This window comes from Prionailurus bengalensis, chromosome C1, assembly GCF_016509475.1.
Source record: "Prionailurus bengalensis isolate Pbe53 chromosome C1, Fcat_Pben_1.1_paternal_pri, whole genome shotgun sequence".
NCBI lineage: Eukaryota > Metazoa > Chordata > Mammalia > Carnivora > Felidae > Prionailurus > Prionailurus bengalensis.
In genome coordinates this window covers 62229256-62244768 of record NC_057345.1, presented here as the reverse complement: position 1 = coordinate 62244768, position 15513 = coordinate 62229256, and the positions used below count along the sequence as shown (strand labels likewise).

General features: G+C 36.3%; 1 protein-coding gene across 1 annotated transcript in view; it reads right to left on the bottom strand.

Annotated features, from left to right (window-relative positions):
* The window catches only part of LOC122480639 (serine/threonine-protein kinase TNNI3K), a 291341-nt gene that overhangs the window by 173522 nt on the left and 102306 nt on the right, over window positions 1-15513 (bottom strand). Inside the window, exons 8-11 of the mRNA XM_043575277.1 lie at window positions 13677-13821; window positions 13486-13590; window positions 10097-10191; window positions 9107-9256 (exon numbers count right to left, since the gene is read on the bottom strand). Coding sequence (XP_043431212.1) covers window positions 9107-9256; window positions 10097-10191; window positions 13486-13590; window positions 13677-13821 — 495 coding nt within the window. The remainder of the gene's footprint in view (window positions 1-9106; window positions 9257-10096; window positions 10192-13485; window positions 13591-13676; window positions 13822-15513) is intronic.

Here is a 15513-nt window from a genome sequence, read left to right as displayed (position 1 = left end):
GGGCCCAGCTCCCTGATACTTGGGCACAAGGAGTTAAGTAGAAAAATGCCTTGATGGAACTCACTAAATGGACTTGTTAAGGCAAACTCCTGATAATGGATATACCCAGATAACCAAGGCACACTAATGGAACACGTCCAGAGATAATCAAACTTCCACTAATTAAATAAAATGTTTTCCCATATCTAAGAATTTACTATCTACATCCAAGTATTTTACCCAAAACAGGAGGTTGCTATGTTATTAACCTAATGCAGTTATAATAATGCTTTGCACATTCGGAGGATTACTCATTGGAGCCCATGAAGGTTTTTGCCAGCTTGGAGTGTCTTTCATATCTTGAGCCCCACTCTTCCAGTCTGTCTGTACCATTCAAATTCCATGTTTTCCCTTTAATTCATCTCCTGTTGCTTTCCTTATACTTGGGAGCTATTTCCCCCAACCGCAAATTGCTTTGCTTTCAGCTTTCTGAATATCTGTATCTTAAAATCTAGATTGTTGTGTAAGGCTACATGTCCATTCAAAGGGCTGTTACATAGACAGTTTACTATGTATGTCATGGTATGTAACAGAGGGTTCCTAATTATTCAAGAAGGAAACGGACCCATCTTATTATATCCCTATAAAGTTGTGTCTCCACCCCCACCACTTCATTTTAGGAATAACAGATACTGTTTATTGCTATGAAAAATTATTTTAAGTACTAGGTCTGAAGATTAACAGTAAACGACACTGGTACTAAGATCTTCTCCCAGATGTTGTGACTCTGAAGCCCCCTGGGTCTGAGGTGGAGAACACAGGGATTGGGTCTTGATTACATAAGCTAAGGAATTCTTATTGACTTCACATGTCCAAAATGCCCAGGTGATGAAAGGAGCAGTCTCAGCCTTTCTTTGGACTGCGTCAAAGAAGAAAACTTTCACAGTAATGGTATAGATGAGACTTTGCTCAATTTTGTTATCTCCCCTTGCCTGCATGTTAAAAACTCATCTTCCAAAAGCATTGAAAAGTGGGACCAGAGGATGGCTCCTGATGTTTGTTTTTCCTCCTGCCAGTTCTGGCCTAAACACTGTCATTTAAATTAGAGGCAAGAAAAATTCAAGATTTGCTACACCATCTCATCACTTAAATCTGAAAGATGCTTTCATAAGAAAGGGTACACACATCCCTTTCTCCCCATATTCTTGTCCCTTAATCACCAGGCTCAAACAAGAATGCTGTCAGTCCTTCTTCACTTTGAGATAACAATCCACAATCACGAATGCTTTTGCCAAAAGAACACTATATAATCCAAGTCACTTAGCATTCTTCTTTCCACCTTTTCTCTTCTTCTTATATGGCTTTTCCCTGCCTTCCTTTTCCTTCTATAGATATTTATTGGGCATCCATTAAATACCAGCTCAAGTAACATCTTCCCAGGGAAGCCCACCATGACTTCTCAGTTTTAAATAGTGTCCTAAACTTTTTACTCACTGTTGTGTTTCCTTTTAATTTTATTCATAGGACTTATTATCTGATAGTTTCTATTTGTTTTCTTGCTTATGACCTGTCTCTTCTGCTAGAAACACAAACTTCCTAAGAGCAAGGGAATACTGTCTAACTCACTGTTTCACCTCAGTTCCTAGCACAGTGTCTATCACATATTAAGTATGTAAAATATTTTTTTGAATAAATGAATAGAACTGGGTATGAGAGATTAATGTTGAAATATAAATGTCCTTAATCTTGTAATAAACAATTTCTAGTAGAAAAGAGAAAAATTAATTATATAAATGCTGACTCAAATTTTATTTGGCCAAGTTCTAGGAAGGAAAAGGTAGCAAATGCTGTGAATGTGCATAGCAGTGTTATTTCACAGTAGGCTAGAGGATTCAGGAAAGAGTTCCTTGAGCAACTGTCTATTAAGCTGAACTTGAAAGATGAATATGAGTTGATTACGCAAAAGGGGAGGAGAATAGTGTTAGAGACAGAGGGAAAATTTTCACAATTCCAATGCATAGGAATAGGAGATTTACTTAGAGCACACTTTGAAATCATCTGCCTATTAAAATTTAAGCACAGATAATAAGAAACCCACAATATTTAAAGAAATATCTACATAGACAACAGAATAGTGGTAAGTGGTATTCTTGAAAACATCAACTATATTATGACAAACCAGATGCTATTTAGTGAGACATAGAACAGAACGTTATGACTGAAATAATCTGCTTATTCTCTAATCCACTTCAAAAAACATATATTGAGCACCTATTAGGAATCAGTCATTGAATTAGCTTTTTGGAAGACAAAAAATAATATCTCAAATGTTTGCTCTCAAAAAGTTTATAATTTGTCATATGTAGAATTTAAGAAACAAAACAGATGAAGATAGGTGAAGGGAAGGAAAAGTAAAATAAGGTAAAAACAGAGAGAGAGAAAACCACAAGAGACTTTTAATGATAGAGAACAAACTGAGAGTTGATGGAGGGGAGAGGGCTGGGAGATGGGCTAAATGGGTAATGGGTGTTAAGGAGTTGATGTGATGAGCCCTGGGTGTTATATGCAAGTGATGAATCTCTACATTCTACTCCTGAAACCAATACTAAACTATATGCTATATGTTAACTAGCTTGAATTTAAATAAAATCTTGGAAAAACAACAAAAAGTTTTCCAGCTGACAATAAAATAAAGGTTTATAGTTTGGTAAGGGACACAGGGTTTCAATATGAAGTGGAAATATAGAAATAGAGATGCACATATGGTTTAATAAAACATAATGAAAGGACATGTATGCTAGCCTGGAATGTCAGGGAAGACTTTCAGGAAGAGAGGCTCTGTAAACTGACTTTTGAACGTTAGGTAGAAATGAGAAATTGAAAGCGTGGAGTAGGGTAGAGAGGATGGGGAGGGTGTAGAGATAGGACTGTATGAGAAAAGGTTTGGAAACATGGAACAACATGGTATATATGGGAAGAACAAGTATTTTGTATTACTATCACGTGAATACATACTGTCTTACAGAGTAATTGTGTACACATGGTGAGTTAATGCATATGAAATATTTTGAATATGCCTGGCACAGAGTGAACCCTGAGTCAATGTTAGTGATGCAGTGAATGTAACGATGATTGCGGCATGTGGGGTCACACATGTGAGAGGAGTGACTGGACATGAGGTTTGAGAGATAGGAGGGCACAGGGCATGGGCACAGGATTTGCCATGAAAATACACTGGAACTTTTACTATAGATAATAATGGATTACTGAAAGATTTTAAGCTGGGGAATGCTATGGCCCTGTTTACACCTTGAATACTTCTTTAAGACTATAGTTAAAAAATGGAATCAAAGATGCTGAAGACAGAAAGAAAGAAAGAAAGAAAGAAAGAAAGAAAGAAAGAAAGAAAGAAAGTTATGAGGCTATTAAAATGGATCAGAAGAAAGATGATAAGGTTATGAACTAAAACAATGACAGTAAAAATAAAGAAGAAAGGATGGATTAAAATGTACCTATGAAACAAAATGATGAGAATTTTTGATTGAATGGATATGAAGAAAGGCAGATTGAGGGAGAAAAAATCATCAAGCATCAATCCAGATTTCTGACCTTAGTGACTGAGTGGATGGTGGTGCCATTAATGACAGAATGAATAAGAGATATGGTAGGAAAACTGACTGATGAGGAGAAAAAAGATATTAATTTCAATTTTGGACTTGCTGAGTTTTGCATACTTCTCAGATATCCAGGTTTAAAAGACCCAGCATGTTAGTTGGTATGCTGGTTTGAAAACATGGCTACAAATCCTCTGACACTTGTCCATGACTGAGGGGGAAACCCAGCTATACTAAAGGGACTTGCAAATTTGTGCTAAAGTTTTAGAGTATTGTTTTAAAATATATCTTCATGCAACCATACAAATTAGAATAATGCTTTTAAGTTACTTTTTAAATATTTTGATTAGTGATTTTCAAAACCTCCTTGATCTTGCTTTAGTCCTGATGTTTTAAGATAAACGGTATTGCTTGATTCATAAATAAATATAAACACATCAAAACAACACATGTGTTTATATATTCCAGGTTTGTCTAGTAGTGTTTGGCAGGGATATAAACTCTTCAATGATTCTAATATGTCAATATGTCATATTTCTTACTGGACACTAAAACATGTTGTAAATTAGGAAAGACTATGAGATTTGGGGGTTATATGAAGTTTGACTGAATCTTTGTTATACATATAATAACAAATATCATTATTTTTATTGAGTATCTGCTATGTTCCCAACACTTAGATGTTATCCCAAAACTTCAGAATTCTGTAAAGTGGTTATTACTAATTTTAAAGTTGAAGATTAAGACTTAGAGATGGTTAAATGACTTGCCCAAAATCATTAAATACTAAGGATGGAATTTGGACTTAGATCTATCTGATTCTAGAGCGAGGTGGTAAGAGCTTGAAATCTGCCATAAGACAGAACTCTGTTTGGTACCAGCTATCCACTTAAGAGCTGTGCGGTTTGGGCAATTGTGACTTAACAGCTCTAAGTCTCAAACTTTTAATGTATAATAGAAAGGTAATCCCAATTTAAAGGGTTATCTTGATAATTTAATTATGCATGCATGTATATGCTTGTGTAATAGGCATGTAATGAATGTAAGTTCTCTTCTACTATCCATTTTAGTATATGCAGCTTTTTACATAGTTATTATGTTTCAAAAAATATTTCAGTGTGCTATCCCGCTACAAAAATGAAAGTTCTGACCATTCTAATGAGAGTTGATATTATTCTATTTATTTATTTTTAAAAGAGAGAGTAACTAAACATGTAGAAAGGTAACCAGTATGCATAAAATGAACACAGAGTTTGAAATACCATCTAAATCTTTTGTTTCTTCCTTCTTCTACTCCACCCATAATTTACTCTAGCACACTAAACTAAGTAACTAAACTCCAAATAAGTAAGAATTCAATATAGAAGAAACTTGGGAACTTATAACCCACTGATGAAGATTCATCAAAAAACTTAATGAATCTACTCTTCCTTCAACTCCTCCCCACTCCTTTCTTTTAGTTATTTTCTTTTTATTGGCTGAAAACTGTAGAAACTCACAACTGTAAGACTTTATTACTTTTAGAGGATACACGATAGTACGTTTACTATAAATAATTCACACCATACTACACTTGTCAAAAGGAATGAACAAAGTATATATCATGGTACAGGAGCCTTGAGTTTTATTGTTTTTGCTCACTTACTCACTAATTCTCCAACTGCAGCTCCCTGTCACTGTGAATTAGAGTGGTTCTGATGTATACAAATATTGTATTCTGTGTAATTAGATATTGGGATAGGAGCCTCTGTAAATTACTTTAACTGGTGTCAGTACTGAAGCAAATAAGAAGTTTTTAGTTCTGTTTCTAGTTTGGGTTATTTTCTGACCCTAAACAGCCTGACATAAAGAAGTGCTTTTCTTTGTCAAAGGCAGCCTTTTCAAATCTAACTGCCAGACACACTATTGAGCTATGTGTTCAATTCTAATTGGCTGAGATCTTTTCAATTCGGCAGTTTCATCTTTAATGCAATGGATGTAAGATTATGTGTAGGTCTTTTCAATGGGTTTTCCATACTGGTGATTAGGGCAGAGGATTTGAACATAAGCAGGCTGCTGGCTATTTCTTCTGGCCAATTTAAATTGATTCATACAAGTCCTTTGTACCCCAGGGAAAGGGCAGAACAAATCCAAGTGAGTGAGACAGCTATCGCTACTGTTAGATGGAATAGTAGAAAAGAAGGGAGGGTGGCAGGCTAGAGGAGGGGAAACACTCTAAATATTGTAAAATTAGAGCTCTGAGCAGTCTAGCAGAGAAATATTGCAACTTAACCAGTAGGCTTCTGTGTAGAATCAAGTTCACAGGGAAAATTATTTCCAAGATTGATTTTGATATCTTTAGGTTAAAAGGGCTATGTAAATGGAACAGTTCTTCATATCTGATTCCACAGGGACCCATAGTGAGTGAACTCTTTTCTGAATTTCCAAAAGAGAGTTGACAACTCTTACAAAACTCCAAAGCACCCCTGAAATGAATTTGCTATGTCAGAATAGCAGAGGGTAAGCTAAAAATTTTGTTGGTGTCAGGTAAAAAATTTTTCTTAGAAAAGATCGGTGTTGTTGCAAAAAACTCCCAATTTTCTACTAAGAGGGTAGACTAGGATGAGCTATTCAAATTGGATGCATCCAAAGAGTACTCCTTTTCAAGAGAGACCCTGGTTATAAAGCTCCCTTCGGGTTTATCTCTCCCAGGAGAGAATAAGGTACTGGGTAAACCACGATGGGACCATTTATATAACATCTCTATCCTATGAAGAAGGAACTTCAAGTGAAGCCTTAGTGTTTTCTCAAAACCATCTCCAAGTTTCTCAGGAAAATCCTTAGTCTGCTACATCAGTCAATTTGGTGACTCCCTACCTAAGGGAGAAAGGAATGCATTTCTTTATCCAAAGGAAACAGGGACAGTGCACTGTTGACAATATTTTAACAAGGTCATTTTAATCTTTCCTGAACACACAAAAACAATCCAACATTTTTCTACCAAGAGAAAATAGCAACAATTTTCATTTTGTTGGTTTTGACTTGTTCTGCTCTAGAACATATGCAAAACACCCATCTGTCTCCTGAGCACTAACATTCAGTTTGTTAAAATTCATAGTAATAATGAAATGGAACACCGATGCCTATCACATTAGTTGAACAAATAAGGGTGACAAGTATGGCATATGTTGCAGAGACCAGTGGGTAAATCCTCTATGCTAAAAGATTTTTGTTTTTGTCATTCAATACGAAATGTTGGGAACTTACACAATGATTCATTGTTTCTTAAAATGTGGAATTCCACAAAAACTAAAACTAAAACCAGTTTTCAACTATCACTCTCAATCAACTAAAAACAAACAAAGCCAACCCCTGTGAAGAGTTACCTACAGCAGCTATATCTGAGCTGTCTTCCGGAAGACTAATGCTTTGTAAACAGTCTTTTTTCTGAAACTCAAGTTTCTTGAGAGACACTGTCTGAGAATCACTTGAATAAATGCAATGTGTTGAGTAACTAGAACTTAGTAAGGCCTCCTAAGGCTTCAGAATATGTAGGATTTTCAAAGAGATACTCAAATACAGACTACCAGGAATTTATTTTATACAAATTACAAGGTCATTATAACTAACAGAAATGCATTCAGAAATTCATCAAAAGTCATGTATGTGAATGTTAATAGCAAAAGCATTCCTAATAGTCTCCAACTGAAAATTATCCAGGTGACCCTAAGCAACAGAATGAATAGTGATATAACAAAACATTATAACAAGAATTAACAATATACAACTGCCTGCAATAATATGAGTGAATCTCACAAATTGTTGGTCAAAAGAAGTCAGATCAAAAAATGTACATGCCATAATGTTCCATTTATAAAGTACAGAAAAAGGTAAAGCTAATTTATGCCCCAAGAAGGCAGTGGTACCCTCTCTGGGGAACGACTGGAAAAGAATGTAAGTGGATATTTCGAGTGCTGGCCATGTACAGTTTCTTCATCTGGATACCGGGTACTGGATGTGAGTTCAGTTTGTGAAAATTCATCGAGCTATAATGTGAAAATTTGTGTGTGTGCACACATGCACACATGTATATTTGCACTATACCCAAATAAAAAGTATAAAACATAACAGGCCTACATCTAACTCATTTCTTACTATACCATGTCTGTTCACTTTTCTCTATTAAAGTAACTCCGATAATCATTTTTTCACTAGCAGTTTTCAGATTCATACTTTTCTTTCTATGTGCTTACAACAACTCCCCATTTCTATCAATGAAACCCCATCTCTCTTTTAATTAATAGAATTTAATGTCCTATTTCAGGCAGAAAACCTTTTAGGCCAAATTGGTAGCCTGAGAAATCTTCAAGTTTAGCAATTTCTCTTTTTTAGTATGGACTTCTAGTAGCATTTAAAAAGATAAGAACACTTCTTTATGTGCTTTAAACATCCTAATAAGACAGCAAAGGTGGGCAGCAAAGTTTGATATATTTTAGGTATTTAGTTGTAACCCTCTGAGTTCAATGATGATGTATACCATTCCATTTAACCTGAATATTTATTTATTTATTTATTTATTTATTTATTTATTTATTCATTCATTCATTCATTCATTCATCTGGAAATTTAAACTCCATAGGAGAGTATGTATATAAGCAAACCTTGCTTATGAGGTACATATACATCATTAAGCAATGACAAAGAGGCTGCTCCATTGTTGATTATTTCTAGTTTCCTCTCCCTTTAAATGAAGAATTAATTTTTGTCATCTTTATTTATGAACTACTGCTATTACTACTGTTACCATTACTGAAATACCAATTCTTAGTACTTACTATGTGCTAGCCAGTGTTGTAATCAATTTGCCTACATCCTCTCATTTAATCTGTACAGTCTTGTGAAGGAGAAGTTGTGATAATTCTCCTTTCTGTTTCAGATGAAGAAAGTGAACGTCAGCAAGAATAGGTAACTTGTCCAAGATCAAAGAACATGGTTTGATGTAAACCCAGGTGTTCTCACATCAGAGCCCAAAGTTTCATCATTTTGAGCTGAAGTAAGTTTATATGTATTCACTAATCGTTGGCTCCCTTACTTTTTCTAGATCAGTCATTGTCAGCAAGTTTAGATGTAATAAATATTCCTTTCCTTTGTATTTATTTCATCAAAAGAAATTTGAATTCACATAAAAATTCCCATATATAAAAGATACAGTGTAGTTCTAGGTCTACTCTAAGAAAGTAACTATTGTTACATATCACAATTTTATTTCTATAATACCTAAGAATTTTATAGCTCATTCTCTTTTTAAAGTGCCAGTACCAAGAGTGCCTTCAGCTCACCTGCAGCCCAGGAGTTGGCTGCTTTACTGATGGTCTATTGGACTCTTTGATCAAGTTCCCAAAGTCTCAAATATAATCTACAGAGGAAATCAGAGTGCACAAGTCATACAAGCAAAAGACTTGTTGATGCATTGACATAATCTATGTACACAGTTCAATGTATCACTACAGAGATGCAATGGTGAAAAAATATACCTTTTTCATAAGCCCACATCAAACAGGTCTGCTCATCTTTTTCACCACTAGACCTGCTGGGATCACAAGCTACCAGATTCATATCGGCTCCATTATCCAGTAAGAACTGAACCAGGCGAATGTGACCATGGTAGCAAGCAGAGTGCAATCCTATAATAGAATGAAAGTATGAAAGGAGAAAAGAGGCAAACCGAACCCCAATTTTCAAAAGATAGTTATTACCACATCATAGCATTTTTGCCAGAGATATAAATCAAAGATAGATTTCTTTGATGAAAAATTAATTCTACTTATTGAACAAACATGACATACTTCAAGCAAAAGAAGTATCCTATTCTAGTTGATCTTCTAGACAGATTTCCTTATGTTTAGCACAATTTCTAGTATTTCTACATCCACTGAAATTACCAAGAACAAGTGTTAGCATCCTTTTACAAGAACAAAGACCCCAAACAAGTGTTTTTCTTGAGCAGCAAGCCAGGCTAAGGCAGTGGGGTCAGTCTCTCCTGGTACAGATCATAATAGATACATCAACTGTAGATAATTTAGCACAATAATGAAACTGACCAAAAGTCAGTCTGCTTTTTATTATCACCATGCACCATCAATTCCAAATGATGTCATTGATAAAATATCCCTCCTCATTAGGGTTGACCACTCCCTCTTTTCCCTTCCCTCTTGAGCATCCCACTATTCTTTTTTTTTTTTTTTTAATTTTTTTTTCAATGTTTATTTATTTTTGGGACAGATAGAGACAGAGCATGAACGGGGGAGGGGCAGAGAGAGAGGGAGACACAGAATCGGAAGCAGGCTCCAGGCTCTGAGCCGTCAGCCCAGAGCCTGATGCGGGACTTGAACTCACGGACCGCGAGATCGTGACCTGGCTGAAGTCGGATGCTTAACCGACTGCGCCACCCAGGCGCCCCGCATCCCACTATTCTTAAGTATTGATATACATCAAAAACTGGTTATGTTTCACTAATGCCTTACCTGTGTGCCCATCTCTTCCTTGGTGGTTGATGCTTATAACATTCTGGTCAAGAAGAAATTTAACCAGGTCAATGCTCTTACCATAGGTACAAGCACTGCAAAAATACAACATAAAGAAAACAAAAGACTTCTGTTATGGGTTGAATCGTGTGCCCCACAAATTAATGTGTTCTAACTTACAACCATTATAACTTCACAGTGTAACTGTATTTAAAGGGGTACAATTTAAAGAGGTATTTAAGTTAAAATGGAATCATTAGGGTGGGCCCTAATCCAATATTACTGCTGTTCTAAGATGACACAGACCGAGGGACAATCATGAAAAGGCATAAGAAGAATATGACCATCTGCAAGCCAAGGAGAGGTGTCTGAGAAGAAACCAAATCCACTGAAATCTTGATCTTGTACTTCCAACCTCAAGAATTGTGAGAAAATAAATTTCTGGTGTTCAAGCCACCCAGTGTGTTGTATTTTATTATGGCAACCCTAGAACATAAATACAGTCCTGATTCACCAGGCTATTCCAGATGCTAGTGTGTATACAAGAGTGTTAAAGAGACAAAGAAGGGAGAACGAGGAAAGGAGAGAGAAGGAAGTGATAAAAAACAAGCACATATGGCAATAAAATCCTGAGATTCCCAAATCTGGGCCTTCGAGATAAGAAGTTGAATAAAATTTCTAGTGTACTATTATTAAATATTTCTTATGATACTCTTTTTCATAAAAGGAGGAAAAATATTGCAAGTTTCTTTCAGTTTTACCTATAGGTCCTAGGCATTCTGCAGGACAACTGAATGGGGGAACTTAGAAGGGTCCAGAGAGATTTAGGTGACAACTTGGACTTGTGATTGGCATCTGAAGTGGGGGTGGGCAGTTTTGTGGGCCTGAGCCCTTAACCTGTGGGATCTGACACTAATTCCAGGTAGATAGTATCAGAATTAAATTGAATTATAGGACGCACACTTGGTGTTGGCAGAAGATTTGGAGAACTCCTTGGTGTGGGAACAACTCACACATGGCTAGGATCCTGTATTTTGAAGTGAAGTATTGAGTGTTTTTTCCTTCCAGACTCAGTTCTAGAAGAGGTAGTTCTCTGGATCTTACTATTTCCTCTTTCTGAGATGACCTTGCCCAAATCCTTATTCTTTAATTAAATATCATTATTTTCTTCAAAAAAATACATTATTCATCTAGCCGAACTGTTAGTCCATCTATGAAGACTTCTTATGAACCAAAGGCCAAGTTCATTGCTATCTCCACTGTGTCCTTGTCATTTCAGTCTTATGGCACTTATCACATTGCATTATGGTAATGGACACACCTCTGATTACCTTGATATCTTACAAAAGAGTTCCTTTAAGGAGGGAAGGGTCGGTGTCATCTTTATGTTTTTACCAGTGCCAATACAAGGTAGGTCCTTAATAAGTCTTTCTTGAATAATTGAATGGATAAAAAGCTGCCACTCAGTGCAAAAGATCTAAGCACCATTAATTATTCACATTATAAGTAGGACCCATAACACTACACTTTTAATGTTCCATTGTCTGAACTGTCTCATTGTTTCTTTTCAAAGCGACCATTTGCAGGAATTGATGAGTTCCGAATATATACATACATGTGTATACATATGTATTACATGTGTATGTGTATAAATATATATATATATATATATACACACACACATATGAAAACAATAACAGAAATGTATTGAATGCTTTCTACTGAGTGCAAAGCACTGTGATTTTTACATAGAAAAATTTCAGAACCAGAGTGAACTCCTCATGTAAAGGGAAAATTTCTTTTATAAATATGTGCTTAAAGTGAATAGAATAAAAATATTAATATGTTATTCGTAGTAGCCACAGGGTTACACAAAATAAAACGATTCGATACATACTTTTAACTCACTTCACTGAACTTGTCATAGAGACTCTAGAGGTGACAATCATCCTTTGATTATAGTTGGTTCCAATTTATGTGCACAGAGTAGCAAAATGATTTGAAAACTAGCCTAAGGTGTCAGCCTTAACAAGCATGACCTAATGGGGAAAGAGGACACCAGTAACTGTACATATCAGTTCTGCCAATTATCCCTTTGACCAATTTTGACTGAAAGCATGGTCCAAAGAGTTCTTGCATCTGTTCTGTTACAGAACATGCAGCACAGACATAGTATTTTGGTATTAGAACATGAAGACATATAAAAAGCACAGAGTTTGGAATCGGGTAGGTACTTAATACATGATTTTCTAGTCATAATATTCTCTGGCAGATACTTACCTTCTCTGAGCCTCAATTTTCTCGTCTGTCAAAAAGGGATAATAAAACCTACTTCATAAAAGGTTATGAGGATTAAATGAGATAATGGGTGCAAATCATCTGACATATACTCACCACTCCATAAATAGTTTTTCTCACCTCCCTTTTGGCTGGACTTTTTGTATGATAAGATAAATCTGAATATCCAAGCAAAATTGGACAGGGTGATGCCTTGTCAGGAAGCACAAGCTTAATATTAATTCCATATGAAAAAAAAAGTCTCCTTATTTCTATTAGTCACCAGTGCAATACAAACACTATGTAAATAACATAGTAGTCTTAAATAAATTTTTTAGAGGTTGCAAACTAGCCAAGAAATCTGTAATGTGTATGTAAATGATTTTATATTCAAGGTGTATTAAACTCAAAGTATTGTGTTATTTTTATAGCAAAAGTAGCGCATTGTTAAAAACGAGCATATCAATTTTTATAAAACATCTGCCTCACTTTCGGATATTTTAGGGAGCTATGGATCTTATTTTTAGCAATCTTATCCCTCCTTTTCTAGAGCACATTGTAGAGGACTCTCATGCATTCCTAGAAAGGAGTTAATGCCTTCTTAGGTATCTCAGTGGCCACCGCGACTAGGCTCTTACAGGCTGACAGATGGATGTCTTAGATAGGTAGATACATTTGCACATAAGGTTTAAGTGGTAAGGAAAAAAGTGTCACATTTGATGCTGATGAATTCTGGTAATGAGATTCTTGTCGGAGGAGGATTATGGGCATTGCCCCTTTTGGCAGCTTTCCGCTGAGTGAAGTGGAATAGAAGCAATATGCTTACAGATGTTGATATGCCTGTTGCCTTGGCAACATCAGTCCCTGTCTTTGTGGCTGCTGCCAGGAATGCGGCATCTGGCTCTGGCCCCATCTGTTGTACTGACTGCAGCATCTGCCTCTACCTTTTCTTCTGTGCATCTAGCTTGGGCTCCTTGTCCTCTGCCCACCCTCTGCTCTTGCTCTATGATTGCAACATCTGCCACTCTCCATTCTTGCTTTATGTGCACAACTTCAGGTGCCAAAGTGTATCAGCCACCCTTAGTGGCTATTGCACTTAAACATTATTTTACCTGTGAAAAGGTGTTTCACTGAAGATGTTTTCTTTAGTCAGACTTTCTGTCCCCGATATTTGGATGATTTCCTTGGCGACTTCAAATTTGCCATTGTAGCATGCCCTAAAATTAAAGAAAATGTTTTTATAGTAGTAAGAAAGTACAGGTAGTAGAGCTGGAGGGTGTATGGAACTATACATATTACTCACAGGTGCAAAGGGGTATCGCCATAGATATTAACAACGTGCGGCTGAACCTCGATATCGCTCTGGAGCAGGTACTTCACTATGTCATGGTGTCCAAAACGAGAACAGAAGTGCAGTGGGACATGGTCTTCATTGTCCTGAGCATTCACTGTCATCAACAAGAAAGGAAAAGTATATTATCTGGAATCCTCTGTTTCTCAGCCTTCTTAGGTGTAGTGTCAGGGACTTTTCTAAGTGCCCGAGAGACTCCTGGAAATTACCAATTAATGATAATAATAAAGGAAATTAAGTGCAACCAATTTAAAAAGTTATAATTCTATTCCATTGCCCATTGCCACATTAAACAGGCTTTCTTCTAGCTTCCATAAATTCTATGGAATGCATCTAATCAAATCTACCTTGCACAAATGGAATAGTTCAGGAAACTAATAAGTATCCAAAAGATCTTTGTGGTCTTATTTCCACAAGTATCTCCTTCCAAAGTGATTTTTTTCTCCTCTGTAAGATGTTAAAACTTACAGATCCTGGCTAAAGCACCATTCCCAGAGATTTTGGTTCAGTAGGTTAGGTTGGGGTCTAGCACTGTGTATGTTTACAATGCTGTTTAGGAAATTCTGATGTGCCAGTAACTGAGAATTATCATATGACAGAATACAAAGCCTGGCATAAAGAAAAGACAATAAGCTTTAGAGTGAGGCAGCCCGTGTTAATTATATTACCACAGTTTTTTGATATTTAGGTGTTCACTCAGTAATGGGCATCTGTCCTTCTCTTTGGCCCAGCCATCCTCATAACCACTTTGGACATTTAGGGAATTTCCTACACTGAGAGAACTGACTAGAAGCCAAGCCCATGTTCTAGCATATGCTTTCCAAGCCTCCTTTGCAGCTATGGCACAGGATCAGCAGATAGTGACCGTATGTCCTGGATTAGACTTCTTATCCTGGCATGATTTTTAATGGTGATCCTTTTACTTTCAACAGTCTCCTGCTTTCGACACTTTCCATAGGCTCCTCCAGTTGACACATTATATAAGACTCTGACATCACAGCCGACCACACAGAAAAGCAGACCTAACCTATCTTGGCAATGCAGTAATGATAGAGTAGCTCCATCCGATTTCCAGAGGCAATGATTCCAGTCACAGATTCGGTGCCTTGCAAGGTTGGTGCCAGGAGCACAGAGTGTTGGCATGTGTGCCTAGCAGGGGTGGCAATGTGTCTTTAAATGACTACTTTTGGGGTGTGATTTTGGATATTGTTCCTCACTGTAAGAATTCCAAACCTGGGTTTCCATCCTGTTCAGGGGAGACACTTTGCACTAATTTGTATCCTTTAATATATTCATTTTACGCCTAAATTAGCAAGAGTTAGTTTCCAATGCTTGCAAATAAGAACACCTGATTGATACATACTCATTCCTCAACAAGTATAAAATGATCACTGTGTGCCAAGCAGGGTGCTAAGTGTTGAAGATACTGATTTTTTATTATCAAAAACAATGGATATGATAACACTACTGTTGCAGGGATGCGAAAAAGATTAAAAGAGATCATGATGAGAAAATATCTGACATGATTCCTGTAGCATATTAGTCACTTAATAAAAATGTGTATTCTTATTTTTCACTAATTTGCCTCCTAGATGTTTGCTAAGTGTTAAGGTCAATATGCTATAAATGTATAGCATCTATACCCTCAAATAACCTGCAATCTAGTTGAACATTCAATAATTACAGGCCTGAAGTAATAACAACTGAACCATGCTGCTAAATTCTGGATCTGCTGTAGCACAATTTTTAAAACTAAAATAACTGAATCATCTGCTTTATAGCCATTTAT